Genomic DNA, 14,953 nt, shown 5'->3' on the forward strand with positions numbered 1-14,953 from the left:
GTCAGGTTTACAAAGCCATGGTTGAGCAACTTCCAGCCACAGGAAAACAGAACTGGGGGGATCCCTGAGGAGTTCATACATCCCTCAGGCTGGGTTTTATCCCTGTCATGTCCTGCTGCAGTCATCCCACAGGATTGGGGGATCCCTGAGGAGGTCACACATTCCTCAAGATCAGTTTTATCCCTGTCATGTCCTGCTGCAGTCACCCCTGAAGACTGGGGGATCCTGAGGAGGTCACACATTTGGGGGGTCCTGTAGAGGTCACACATCCCTCAAGCTCAGTTTTATCCCTGTCATGCCCTGCTAAAGTCACCCCTCAGGATTGAGGGACTCCTGAGGATGTCACACATTTGGGGGACCCTGAGGAGGTCACATATTTGGGGGATCCTGAGGAGGTCACACATTTGGGGGACCCTGAGGATGGCACACATTTGGGGGGTCCCTGAGGATGTCACACATTTGGGGATCCCTGAGGAGGTCACACATTTGGGGGATTCCTGGGGAGGTCACACATTTGGGGGGTCCCTCGGGGGGTCACATATTTGGGGGATCCTGAGAAGGTCACACATTTGGGGAATCCCCAAGGAGATCACACATTTGGGGGGTCCCTGGGGAGGTCACATATTTGGGAGATCCCTGAGGAGGTCACACATCTGGGGGATCCCTGAGGATGTCACACATTTGGGGGGGTCCTGGGGAGGTCACACATTTGGGGGATCCCCGGGGAGGTCACACATTTGGGGGGTCCCTGGGGAGGTCACACTCCCCTCCAGCTCACTTTTATCCCTGTCATGCCCTGCTGCAGGGCTGGGCAGAGCTGCTCAAGCCGTGGCACACACAGGTCATGGGGACCCTGTCACTCCTCTGTCCCCAGGGCAGGGACATCCTGAGGCTGGGACAGGAGGGGCAGCTGCTACCCCTAAACCCTGCTCCAAGCCCCACATAGAGCTGGGCACTTTTTGGGGTGTCCTGTGCAGGGCCAGGGCTCGGACTCGATGCCCCCTTCCCACCGAGGCTGGCTGAGCTCCTCTGAGCCCTGGGCAGCAGGGCAGAGCTGCTGTAAGAACGGCAGCAGTGCCCTCTGCTGCTCCTGCAGCGTGCAAAGCTCTTCACCCAGCCTTTTAATTAAGCTCAGAAGGTTTTAATCAAGCTCAGAAGGTTTTAAACACCAAAGATGAACTTTTCCCCTGAGCTCAGACACGCTGTTCCCATCACCTCTGTGAGAGCACAGCCAGGCTAGCTCAGCTCTGTCTTTCCCAGGCAATTCCCTGCAGGACATTTTTAGATCTGTTTTAGATTTGTTTTAGATTTGTTTTCACACAGAGAGAAAAATTTGGTTTGAGACTCCTTTAAACACTGGCTGTCAAGATTGATTAGTGGAGAAAAAATAATTCCTCCTCATCGGCCTTCATGCCTATAAATGAATGCAGAAAATTCACATTTCACACTTCCTTTCTCTTCTCTCTCTCTTTTTTCCTTATTCTTTCTCTTCTCTTCATTCCTCTGCTCCCTAACGCATTTTTGCTGTGGTTATTCAATAAAAGTACATTTTTTATTTTACTGCAAAACCCCCTTGTCCTGTCAGTTTTTGCACCCTGAGGTCAGTGAAAAGAACCTTCACCAATCTTATCCCCCAGGACGGATCCTGACAGCTGTCCATCCCCAAACCACTGAAATAAAACCTGCTCTGGGGGGCACCTTTGCTGCTATCAATAATTTATTGGGGGAATTATGGTGTTTGCTCACCAAGTGGCCCCTCAGCATGTGTTTTAAGCTACTCCACACCCCAAAAATCCACTGGAACCAGTGCCGTATATTCCACATATTCATATATTATATATATTTCTATATTCATAATTTCTCCCATATTTTCCCAGCCTGTATCTTGGTGTCTCATCTGCCCTTGGGCCAAGCCTGGATGTCCAGAAAGACCTTTCCCTTTGCCTTGTGCATCACTGGGACCAGTTCCCCGGCCAAACTGGGCGCCAGCAGCAGGTGGCAGCAGAAGCTGCAGCCCGGTTCTCTTCACGGCCGCGTTTTCCAGGAAAAAAGGAGAATTTTGTCCCATTATCCATCAATTTGGTGCGGTTTTCCCGCTCCTCGTGGGATGATATCTTGCCAAAGGAGTCAAATGCAGCAGTTATTGATTGGTTATTGATGAGCAGCATGTGGTCTGTGTCAATAAAAACATCCCAGCACGGGGCAGAATCCACAGCTAAAAAGCTTCTGGTGAACTTTAGGGTCTTATTCCCTACACCTCATATTTGTTTCCTGCTATAAAATCAGGAAATTCAAGCACATGCTGTCAAACTTCCCACTGAACCCAAAATTTCAATGTAGGCGATCAGAAATTAAATTATTTTGATATAATTAAGGTGATGGTTAATTACATAGTTATGACAAGAGGCTGGAAGTCAGCTTCAAAATGTCATAAAAGCCAAGAAAAACAGAATTTAATGTTCACAGCACCTGACCACTCATGCAAAAAATATTTTTTTTCTAAATAATATTTTATAATATTTTCTATGTCACTATATTTTTCTATATATTTAATAATAATCTCTATTATAATATTTCATAAATAATATTTTAATTTTTTAAAATAATTACTGTGAGTTGGTGCTCAATGCACAGGCTCTGCTCAGGATCCCCAGGCTGGATTTGAGCCCTCCTTAATAATAATCTCTATTATAATATTTTATAATATTTTAATTTTTTTAAATAATTGCTGTGAGTTGGTGCTCAATGCACAGGCTCTGCTCAGGATCCCCAGGCTGGATTTGAGCCCTCCTGCAAGGGTGGGATCCAAATGAAATTCAGCACCACTGTTTCACCACTGGACCCTAAAGAGCTCTGCATTAATGGTGGAAGTTGCTAATTTTGGGACATGGAAAAGGAGGGAGAAGGGGGAAGATCTCCCCTAGATCCAAGGTGCTTTCCCATGCAATGCTTGCCCATTTATGTAATTTTTAAATTATTTTATGGTCTGGCCTCCCTCCATAGGGCTGGGTGTCCATACAACATGGGATTAAATCCTCTCAACCACTCCCAAAAATCAGCACTGAGGAGGAGGAGCTGGCTAAGAAATCCCTGAGCTGAAACTGCAGAGGATGTCCCATGAAAACTCAGCCAGACACAACCCCTGAGATGATCTCATTAGAATAAACTGTAAAGTTAAGAATATTTGTGCTGTCTCTGGCTCACACCCAAATGTATTTACAGTTTCAGGAGTGTGATGAAATCCTCTGGGAGCTTTTGCCTTTTCAGATGGACAGACATGGAGGCATTGCTTTATCAAAGGGGTTCAAGTGGGCACACACAGGATTGCTGGATTTCTCTAAAAAATAATTACTTATTACTTTAAAAAAAATTACTGCATTTCTTAAAAAAAAGAAGAAAATTGTTGAGGTGAAGAGGATTCTTTGCAAACTTCCCCCTGCAAAAGCAAATATTGCCAACGCTGCCGTTTCCCATTCAAAACACAAACAGTGAGGCACTAGAAATGGTAAATAAATAAGTTCAATTCTTCAGAACCAACACGAGGACAGCGGGGTCTTGGAGTTCTTGGCAGAGGTACCACCAACCTTAACTGCCTGTTTCCCATCCAGAATGCACCAGATTTTAATTGATGGGGCTGGTTCAAGTGCCAAGACCTGACAGGATAATTTGGACTCTAAAGCTGAATGCAGCTGACACACCATAAAACAGACCCAAGAGCTTGGCTTTATTTAATTTTTTTTTTTTTTTTTTTTTTTAGTGGAGAAAGATAAATTAGCCCTGTTAATTCAAGCTCTACAACTCCATGAGGGACTTTCACTTTCAGATCAGAGTGAGGTCAGAGGCTGCCTGGCTCCTATCTGGTATTTCTGGTTAAGTTACTCTTGGTGGAGAGAACAGTGACAGGCTTCAAAGAACAGGAATGATCCTTTTGCCTATGAAAGTTTAACCTTCAGCTGTGATAAGCTGTTCCTTGAGGTCTATCTGTAATTGCTCCATTTCCTGCCACCAAGGCTGATGCTATCACTTGATTGAAATAAGCCTTGGGAGGGAGAGAGAACAGCTCCAAAGGATCCTTTTAAATTCCAACATCACGTTTTAGAGCTGCCACTGGCAGACACCAGCCTGGCCAGTGAACCTCATTCCTTTTTCTCCATGCTGAATGTTCTTGGCTCTCTGGATTTCCTCAAGAGCTCACTCAGAGCTCATTCCCTGGGCAGCTCTGCCACCTGGGCCAAGATTTGCCAAGATTTCAGCATGCAGTGGGTTAACCACACGTCTGATGCAAGAGGCAGATGAAATATAGAATTGTTCAATTAAGTGATGCAGTCATCCTTGGCAAAGCTCCCAGATCTCTCATTAGTGCAAACTGGTGTCCATCACTCCCAGAGCTGTCACTCCCTGAATACTTATTGTTCATTCAGGGCTCAGATCCCCAGCAGGCGAAGAAGAGCAGCTATTTTAGCAGTCAAACAGCTCCTGGGCTCTGAAAAAAACCTGCAGGGACCAGGGGGGAGGTGGAACTGCTGCTCTTCAGAGCTCAACGTCTCACAGTTCCTCTCCTCACCTGCTTTTTGTTGCTTTCACGGTGGAAGGAATTGTTAAATTCCTAAACATGTGAAAAACACAGATCAGTGTGAGGCTGAATTTTCAGTGATTCCAGGAGGGGAATGCCTTCAACTCCAGCTAATACCAACCATTGCCATTTTCATTTTCCTATTGGAAAATAAAAATTCATCCTATTGGGAATGAACTTTGACTTCCCAAGGTGAAGTGAAAGACTCTCAGGTATCCACAGGGAATTCTGAGCACTTTCTGTGTGGAAGAGAATACAGAACAAAATAACTCAGTGTTACAAACCTTGAGTAATTTTAAATGTCAGATGTTGTCTCCCATTCACTCCAAATCCTGTCTGCTTCTTCCCATTGCATTGAGCAGCAGCTCCAGAGAGCCAAGGATCAGGCATGATTATTCCCATTGGACCTTCTTTCAGTTTTGCTTATAATATCCCAGGAAGTAAATCAATAAAAAAAGATAAGGAACTCTGGTGAAAAATCAATGGAAGTTGAGATAAATATATGCAGTTACGTGTTTTCCAGGATGACTCACCCTGCCAAGCACCCGCCAGGGTAGGAAAGGAGCTGCTGCTGCTGCTGCCTACTGCTCCTCACTCAACAGCAACCCTGATTGTGCAAAAGAGAGAAAAAACCATAAATATTGGAATTCTGTACATCTTAAAATATGTTTGTTTTTGTAAACGAGGGTTTGGAATGTGTGTGACGGTTCTGTCAGGTGCGACAGGAGTGTGTGTGACAGCAAAATCCAAATTTCCACTGCAGAGGGACTTCCCTGCCACAGCACAGGGCACCAGGCTGAGAGCAGCAAGAGCACCCTGCCAATCAAAATATCTTCATTAGCAACTCCAGATCCTCATTGCTACCTAAAGCAGAGGAGGGAGGCTGAAAAGAGCAGGGATTCTCATCAGGGCTGCGACAGAGCGTGGCAAAAAATGTGAGAGGGAGTTCAGGAATATTGGGGAGAGGGGCTGGAGAGAAATGCAGGGAATCCTTTCTAAATAAGACTTGGTTTTAAGTTGTCCAAGAGCCCCTGCCCCAGTTAACTCTGCCTCATTTTTAACCTCTCCATCTTCACCAGCTGAGATTTTTTTACATAAAACACTGGGAAAGAAAATCCCTCCAAAAGTAAACATTGGGAAAAAGCTTGTTTTGTTTGTAAGGCCTTATGGAAAAATCTGCACACGTTCAGTGGACCCTGGAGACGCAGGAAGGAGGGGTTCCATCAGCAGGAACACGAACTGCAGCCAAATCCAGCCCAGGCTGCTCTGTCACACACGTTTCTCCTGCACTGACCATTCCATGGGCTCTGTACCACCAGATGGAGCTGCACTGACATTCCTGGGAACTCAGCATTTTCCCATCTTCACTGCCTTTTTTTTTTTTTCCCCCACCCTTTTAAACAGACTTTCCCCTCCCTTATCTATTTGCCTTTTAAAAATCTGTTACATCAAATAAACTTTTCATTTTGCACTTCCAGTTCTCCAGACAATTCCCTCTTTCCCTCCCAGGGTCAATCACATCTCGCTGCACTCAGCTAGAGCAAATGGCTTATGAATAATTAAAGCAGGAAGATTCTCTTTGTTCTATTTTATGACAAAATTGTCTTGGGTTAAGCCAGGAATTACTTGAATGAGTATTGAGCAGGGCCTGTATTTCTAAAGGGTGAGTTTGGAGCAGTCAGCTCTCTAAACAGTGAGAAGTTCACTCAGTTTTTATTCACATTTCTATGGCTTGTTTTTCCCAGCTAAGTGAAATACTGGATAATTTTACCAATGCAGTTACTGTTCCTTATTTAAAAATACTTATTGTACATTGTATTGTAATACTTTTTAGTATTGATATAAGAAGGAAAAGCTGAGCAGCCTCAGAATGATTCAATTTGGCTTTCCTTTAATGAACTTACTTTGAATAGGCCCAGATTAACAAAAAGAAACAGCAACTCCTGACCTGGGAGCTCAAAACTGATCAATATTTGAAGCTTTCCTGCTTCCACTGAATTGATTTAACCCACAAAGTGAGGGCTACAGGAAGAAATTCTTCCCTTGTCTGCACCACCAGGTTACAGAATGAGCAGGGAGAGTTTAGCTCCAGCTGTGGCCAGGCCAGGAATGTGCCAGTCCTGTCCCATCTCCTGCCAGGAAATGACAACTGAAGGTTGTCCCAGCAGCATTTCCTGCAGAGAGGGTTAAACTGGGCACTTCAGGCAGGCTGGGCTCAAAGGGCACTGAGGACAGGAGAGCCCCCAGGATGGTCAGGCAAAGACAGGAGACAGAGCAGGAATTGTTGAACCCATCAGGTAAAATGGAGCAAAGCACTGATGTTGAAAGCATCGAGCACATGTGAGGGAGGCAGGACAGCAGATGGCTGCTGCCACCTCTGGGAACTGCCATGTGCCAGGGCCATTCCCAGCAGGAGGGACAGGGAGTGCACCAGGCATCCTGGTTCCAAGAGGGAAACTGAAATCTGGGGTTTCATTTTTGCTCACGCAGCCCTGAAGCAGAACAAATTCAACTTTCCACGTACCTCAGGAGGATTCTCACAAGCTGGAATGCAAGGGGAAAAGACAAACTCATCACTGAGTAGCCTGATGGTTAAAGCAGAGACTGACTCAGAAATTACATGAAGAGAAGAGAACAGCACCATGCAAAAATAGCCAGCTGCTGTTAGAACTTGTTCATCAGCCACTTCTTTTCTTCTTTCCCCTCCAATCTGAATTCATGCTTACACCTACACTAAGAAGTGTTAATCATAAAAGCACACAGGATCCTGCCTTGCTGCAGACCCAGGCACAGAGCTCAGCACGGGTGGCAGGTTTTATTATTCTTTATTTACTCTGCCACTTCCCAGAAACCAGATTATCCTATTTTTAGCTCCTATAGGGCATGATTCAATCAGTCATTTTAAGTGTGTTTCACAGCTGATTTAAAACACTCCAGGGGACTTCATGGTCAAAAGGTAGAATGCCCAGCTCAATTTTTTTTTCTGCTGGTAGTAGAACCTCAGATCTTTTATTTAATTCATGAAGAAATTAAAGGCCTTGAGGGGCACAGAATATGCTAAAGGTCTTAACTGAAGCTCCTGGGATTGAGAAACCTGTTCTGTCTGCCTTCACCCCTTCCTTGAAACTCCATGAGAGGATTCCAACCCCATTCTCACAGATTTTGTGTTCTCAGGTCATGGAATCTGAAGCAGAAATATGAAATTAGCACCAGAAATTCACCAGCAGCTGGGGGAAGCTGCTGGGTTTTTTTGAGCCACATCCCACAACTATCTCCAACTCAGAATCTTTTCAAAGCCCACAGGAGGAGCTTGTAGGTAAGATGACATATATAATTTTGATTTGGGTATATCCTTAAATTAAAGGCATTCAAAACTCAAAGTTTTAGCCCAGACTCAAGAGTTCAGAGCCACTCCCTTTGCACACTAATTTTTCTCCAGTAGCAGCTCTCTGAATAACCAAACACACAATGAGAGATGTTTAAATCAAAGAACAATTCGTATTTAACATGAAAATAAGAGTAGTGAGAGGCAACTGGAACTGTCTGCATTTCAAATAAATCCCCAAGGGCTTCACATCAGCCTCCTGACACAAGTCACTGTCCTGGCAGGTGTTTTACTGCCAGCACAGAGATTTAACACATGGATTGAGATCAAGGAAGGTAAGACACATCATTGATTTTATTACAGACCAGACAGAGTCACATATGAAACATCCTTTGGAATAAAAATATTCCACATGAGTGGAAACCCCACAGCCACAGCATTTGGAATTGGAAACCACTAAATGTGAATTCCCAAAATTCAGCATTTCTAGCCATGAGCTACTTACCAGTCTCGTGCAGCCCGAAGCCCCAGTGCTCACAGTCAGGTAATGGCACCATCATAATTTCCATACTCCCAGCTTTTAAAAACCTCTCCACTGAGGATGAGAATTTCCATGTTTGGTGTGAGACCAAGCCCACGGCTTTGGAATTTCTCTTGGTTGATGTGAAATGAAGTAAAATCCACTTTTGTTTAGGTCAGAGCAAGAGATGGGACTTTACCCATTAAAAGCACAAAACCCTCAAGTCAACCAATACCAAATTGTTGAACCAACTGCTTTTTAACACCTCATTTCACAAATCTGCTTCTCTGGGCATAAAACAATGTTTTAAAAATGTTTTTTAGATAAAATTCTGCCTCGTGGAGACTTTGTCCTTACTGAGTATGAAAATGACTTCTTACCCTGTCAATCTAAGGGTGCCAACAGAGCTGCTGTGGCCAGATCCTCACGTGGCAGGAACACGTGTTCCAATCAATTCTTTTCCTATTAAAGGACACAAAAGTTTTAAAAGAAGTTACTCAGCATTTTGCTTTGATTTCCCACTTCAGGTGCTCCACTCCTAGAGCACAAAGCATTTTTGTGCTGTGCACCTCATGAACCATACTGGCTCTCTGAATTTGGAGTTAAGTGCATACTCTGCCCAATAACTGACCATTAACCATTTAAAAACCACCAAACCATTTCTCTGGGGACAGCATTCCCTCCTCCTGTGTGTTTATTTCACAACTCAGAAGATGTTCTGCATGTTGAACAAGAAGCTGCAAAACAGATCAGTCCAAACTCATGTCAAACTGCTTTATTACATCTTAAATAACATTACATTTTAATATAGTATCTATCTTGCATCCAGCTTTCTTGAAGTACACTGACTTTAAAATTAAATACAAAAGGTGAAGAGGGATACAGGGCGTGGAGAAAGCTCTACAGAGTAGTTTCATGAAAGAGAGTAAGAGGGAACTCATCTTTTATGCCAAATCCAGGCCTAACGCACAATTACAGCACATTTTTGTACAGAATGTTGCAGAAAAAACAAAATGGAGAAAAGCTACTACTGCTGCTAGGAAGGAGCATTTCTGGATACAGTGAGAAGATAGGAAAGAACAATCTGCTGTCCAAACACTGCTGCTTTTAACATTTTATTTGAAAAGAAAGCCAGGAAAACCTGCTCATTACAAAAATGACTCTGATCAGATGCAAAGGACTCATCCTGCAAGAGGAACTGGCTGTGAGGAACTGATTTATAAAGAAGATGGTCTAGGTTCCCTCCTCCCACACCCCAGAATCTTTGACAGCGATTGTTTGAACAGGCTGTTTCTTTTTTTTTTTTTTTCTTTAAAAAAAAAGTGACTTATCACGCTACTCCAAAACGTGCATAGCTTTGTACTGGAGTTCTTCATAGATTTATGCACAGAGTAGCAACAATAAATGAATACAGCGACAATGGTTACAGTTTTTAAACAGGTTATTTCTTCAAAGAAAAAACATCTAAGGACTTAGTCCAATATGCACTTTTTAGCATTTCTACAGCATGCGATTCTAAGAGTAAACCCACCCAATATGGCAAACAATCAAAAAAGGTTTTTTTTTTTTCTGTTTAACTTAGAAAGTTCAAGATCATTATTTTCAAAACATTGATTTGTACATCATTTCATACACAAAGAATTGACTCAATACCCAAGTGTAGGATAGGTCTCTTTTGAAAACAGAGATTCCTGGTTGTTGAGACTTATAGGATAGTGTTAGGATATATAAACTGCCCTTCCAAGTGGACAAACCAAAACAGATTAAAAAAATCAGTGTGGTGAAAAAGGGGGGGCAGGAGGGACCAAGGATTGCATTTGTAATCCATAAAAGGTGAAAGGATTCTTTAAACAAGCATTCATTACCTTTTACAGCATGTGCTTGGTTACCTTACTGCTTAACATTATCCTATATATGCCAAGTTTTGTGCAACAATTATCTGTGATACTAGAAAACAAAAATAAAAAAAATTAGGGACTAAATTTACAGCGTTAACAACCCCCAGTGCTCTGGGCTAGGACTCCCTTGTTTTGCTCAATTAAATACATAAGGAAATGTATTTAAAAAGGAAACTTGAAAAAAATCCTGCTACAAACATGACTTTAAAATTTGCAAGTGTGTGAGATAAAGTCCTTAACTTCAACTTGGAAACTACAGTGAAAGCTAACTGTTTCACAATTATGCTCAAGTTTATTTTCTGGTCATGCTTTTTATGATAGTGTTTCATTTGTTTTTAAATTCTCAAGACAAAAAAAATGGTCCCAAAAGGAATGCACAATTTCATTTTGCTTACAACACAGAAATTCTTCTTGGAAAGGTAATTGTGCTCTTCATTTCAGCAACAGGAGACGGAAAAGATCTTGCCCTTTGAAGTTGGGGAGGATGGGGGTCCAAGTTAGTATGGTTGGATTGGATATGCTATCACTTTTTAATTTTCAACCGTTGGAAACTTCTTCCAGTCGTGGAGTCCGCTGCTCTTCTGGCACACAGAAACATCTGGTGAGAGTTGCACTTTGAGAAACTGCAAACAAGTGGCAAGCTCTGCTGTCCCCACCACTGACACATGCAGGCATTATTCCCCCCTTTTTCCCAAGGATATTTATTTATTCAAAAACCCACATAGGAAAGTAGAGTAATTAAAAATAGGCCTCCAGAAAAATGCTAGTGCATATATTAAAGTAATGGTCATCTAAACCCCCCAACTGCTTGGGTTTGCTCCTCACTGATTTCACAGAATTCACAGATTCCCCAGGCTGGAAGAGACCTTCAAGACCATGGAGTCCAACCCAGCCCCAACACCTCAACTGAACCCTGGCACCCAGTGCCACATCCAGGGATGGTGACTCCAGCACCTCCCCTATTCCTGGGAATTCCCAAAATTCCCCCAAATTATCAGAATCCCCAGGCTGGAAGAGACCTTCAAGACCATCGAGTCCAACCCAGCCCCAGCACCTCAGCTAAACCCTGGCAGCCAGTGCCACATCCAGGCTTTGTTAAACACACCCAGGGATGGTGACTCCAGCACTCCCTGGGCAGCCATTCCAGAACTTCATCTTTCTGTAAAACACTTCATTACCTTTCTGTAAAAAGCTTCTTCCCAATATCCAACCTGTATTTCCCTTGATGCAGCTTGAGGCTACCTTGAATTACACCAAGTAACAGCACTGCTGGCAAAAAGCATTCTGGACCCCCAAGGAGCCTTAATGAGCTGGCTACTCACCTTCTTCAGTTCCAGATCTTGAGGAAGCTGTCCCATGACCCTGTTGCCACTGCCATGCCATCATCAGTCACACCTAAGCAACTGACACGGTTATCGTGACCAGCAAGGACACCTGGAGATGAGAAATCAACAAATAAATTGCTTTGTTTGGGTGATTTCCTGTCTGTGCAAGTTACACCACAGCACGTTTGGATTAGCCAAGCTCTGGAGTCAAAAATCCTGAACAAACAGGGCTGGAATTTTAAAATGCTTTTGGTTTTACAAGCACAGACTCAGGACAGAGCTGGGTGGGTTCTCAAGGGGATAATTCAGTATATGCATGACTCCAAAATTTTCCTTGTATATTGCCCATATTATGACCTTTACTGGTCTCCCATGAGTTGTGAAGTGACAGCCCTGAAGATTGTGACAATGTCACTTTAACCATGCACTGCACAGCTTTTGCTCCTCAACAGTGATAAAGATCAGTTAAATTTTACAAAATTTTTACATTTGTAAAAAATTTGCTTTTAAAACCAGAAGTTAAACGGAATTGTGTTATGAACTCTAAACCATTTTTCATCAAATTTTCTCTTACTATATTCACAAGACAGGCTTCTCCATACAATCTATTTGTCAATATGGAGGTCTAATACAATTCAATTATAGCACCATTAAAAGCAAGAATTGAGACACTAAACAGAAAAATTAGGGGAGACAACATTTTCCTCCATCCCCTTTAATTTAACAGCTTCAAGGAGGTAAAAAGAAAACCTAATTATGTTCAAGCTTTCCAGTCCACAGCACTGAGCCAAGATATTCTTGATAGACTTGAAATTAATCTTTCTACATGAATTAGAGTGCTCACAGGACTCTCCTCATTCTCCCACTAGCAATAGGAAGTGCTACAATTTGGTAGAACAAAATCAGCACCAAGAAGTCTTAAATACTTATACTGAACACTCAACCACAAAGGTGTTTAATACAGAAGTGCCAATACCAGAAAATATAGAAGTGTTTAATATCAGAAGTGCCAAATCTGCCTGGAAATCTGCAGTCTTGGAACATTTCAATACACAGAGTATTCTTCTCATCTCCTATTCTGATCAGAGTAATGAAACATGTGTGGCCTAATTTATACATTTTTTTCCAACAAAAGTTTTCATTTTGAAGACCTGAAGTTAAATTCTCTTCATATTTGGACCATGAATTTCATGTTTGTTTCCTCAAAAGATAAACTCCACAGTCTCTGTTGTTTTGCTGGTTGTCTCTACAACTACTGCTACAAATACCAGGAAAAAAATTCTTGTGTATAAATAGCAACATTAATGTTGAATTGCTTTGAATAGTTAATGCATAAACAAAGCCATAAAGTCTAAAAAAGAATATCCCTCCACCCCAAGCCCTTGTTTTTAATGGCAATCATCCTGTTCTCATCATCCATCTTTGAGCAGGATTTGTACATCACAGGGCAGCCTACAGAAGTTTTCAGAGAGTTCTGAAGTTGAGACAGCGAGTGCTGACAGATCTGTGCCTGAGACTCACATCACACATTCAGAGATTGGAAAAGGCCACCAAGGCCATCGAGCCCAACCTGTGGCTGCTCCTCACCTTGTCACCCTGCCCAGAGCACTGAGTGCCACATCCAGACATTCCTTGGATCTCCCAGGGGTGGACACTCCAATTAAATGTCCAGCACTCAAACCCATTTATTTACCTGCTCTGTCAGCTTTCAGCGTGTCCCACACGTTGCAGTTGAAGTCATCATACCCAGCTAGGAGCAGGCGGCCACTCTTGGAAAATGCTACAGAGGTGATGCCACAGATGATGTTGTCATGGGAATAAACCATCAGCTCCTGGTCAGCCCGCAGGTCGAAGAGCCGGCACGTGGCGTCGTCCGAGCCCGTGGCAAAGGCGTTGCCGTTGGGGAAGAACTTCATGGGCAGAATAAAAACACAGATGGTTTCAGAATTAACCCCTCTGCATCACACAAACACAGCAAACCGGAGGCTGCACCTTCCCATGCTGGGATATGGGCAAACCCAGTGAAGAAACTCATGAACCAACACCAGTTTCCACATTTTCCCTGTTTCCTGGTGTTTCCTAAAACACCAAGTTTCAGGTGATTCTCTCAGCTCTACGAATTTATTTTAAAAACCCCTGAGAATACTCCATCATGCTGTGCGGGTTTCACATTCTCTGAACGTGAGAGAAGCAGTGTTACCACGATATTTTTATGAAAATCCTTTGCTAGGATTTTTCTCCTATTCTAGCTGAGAAGCCTCAGAACAGAAATATAAACAATTAACTATTTGATGGCTGTGGAATGTGTTCTGGAGGTTGTTTGCCAACAGGTGCATCTTTGATTGGTCCATGTGGATTGTTTCTACTTAATAACCAAAGACTCTCTGAGAGTCAACAAGCTTTTGTTATTATTCTTTTCTATTCCTTTCTAGCTTTCTGATGGATTATCTCTATTCTTTTTAATATAGTTTTAGTATAACATTTTAATATAATATAATATCATAATATAATAAATCAGCCTTCTGAAACATGGAGTCAAGATTCTCATCTTTTCCCTTGTCCTGGCACCCTTGAACACAACCATAAGTGAGAGAAGCAGAGAAAAGAATGATCAAAACAATTCTTATTATTTGCTGTGCCTGTGTTTGTGCAAAAGTAGAATGCAATATGGAGACTGTTTACCCAAAGTGATGCTGCTTTGTTTCCTTGGCCTATCAGGGCCAAGCTTGTGTGTGTCAGGACTGTTTGGGCAGCTGAGCGCTGGGCAGATTCAGTTTAGATGTAGTGGAATATAACACAGAATAATATAACAAAGTAATTAATTATCCTTCTGATATCCTCATCATTCCTCCCAGACATGAGGCAAAACTCTCACAGATTTTGCTGGAGAGCTGAGAAACAGGCCAAGCTGAAGGGAGCAGGTACTTACGCAGATGGCGTTGATGTCCGACTCGTGGCCGGTGAAGGTTTGCCGGCACATTCCTTCTCTGACATCCCACAGTTTGGCAGAGGCATCGCAGGCACCAGAAACAAAACACCGGGCATCGGGGGCAAGGGACAAACTCATCACGTCTCCAGTGTGCCCAGTAAATGTGGTTGTCTGCTGACCAGTTTCTATGTCCCAGAGAGCACTGGAAAAAAACCATTAAAGAGGCAAAAAATCAACATGTCTGTGCTCCTTTGTGAGGTTTATTTTATCACTGCTGAGGTAAAACTCCCAAATATTAAGAATATTGATCCTGATAATGAAAAGAAACATTTTTGGTTGAATTATTTGGCTGTTGCAGATTAATTGCGAAAAAATCAACAGGT

The 14,953-nt window shown here is 42.8% G+C and overlaps 1 protein-coding gene across 7 annotated transcripts in view; it reads right to left on the minus strand.

Moving 5' to 3' along the window:
- Positions 1–9,178: 9,178 nt before the first annotated feature.
- GNB1 (G protein subunit beta 1) overlaps positions 9,179–14,953 on the minus strand; it is a 36,818-nt gene continuing 31,043 nt past the window's right edge. For 5 of the 7 annotated variants that reach the window (XM_041463622.1, XM_041463626.1, XM_041463624.1 and 2 more), the window contains 4 exons: positions 14,571–14,772; positions 13,335–13,551; positions 11,639–11,750; positions 9,179–10,914 (listed from right to left, as the gene is read on the minus strand). In XM_041463622.1, the coding sequence (XP_041319556.1) occupies positions 11,644–11,750; positions 13,335–13,551; positions 14,571–14,772 (526 nt within the window). In that variant the 3' untranslated portion in view covers positions 9,179–10,914; positions 11,639–11,643. The remainder of the gene's footprint in view (positions 10,915–11,638; positions 11,751–13,334; positions 13,552–14,570; positions 14,773–14,953) is intronic. The other 2 variants (XM_041463623.1, XM_041463621.1) reach the window with 2 other exon arrangements.

This window comes from Pyrgilauda ruficollis, unplaced genomic scaffold, assembly GCF_017590135.1.
Source record: "Pyrgilauda ruficollis isolate IOZ18807 unplaced genomic scaffold, ASM1759013v1 scaffold169, whole genome shotgun sequence".
Classification (NCBI taxonomy): domain Eukaryota; kingdom Metazoa; phylum Chordata; class Aves; order Passeriformes; family Passeridae; genus Pyrgilauda; species Pyrgilauda ruficollis.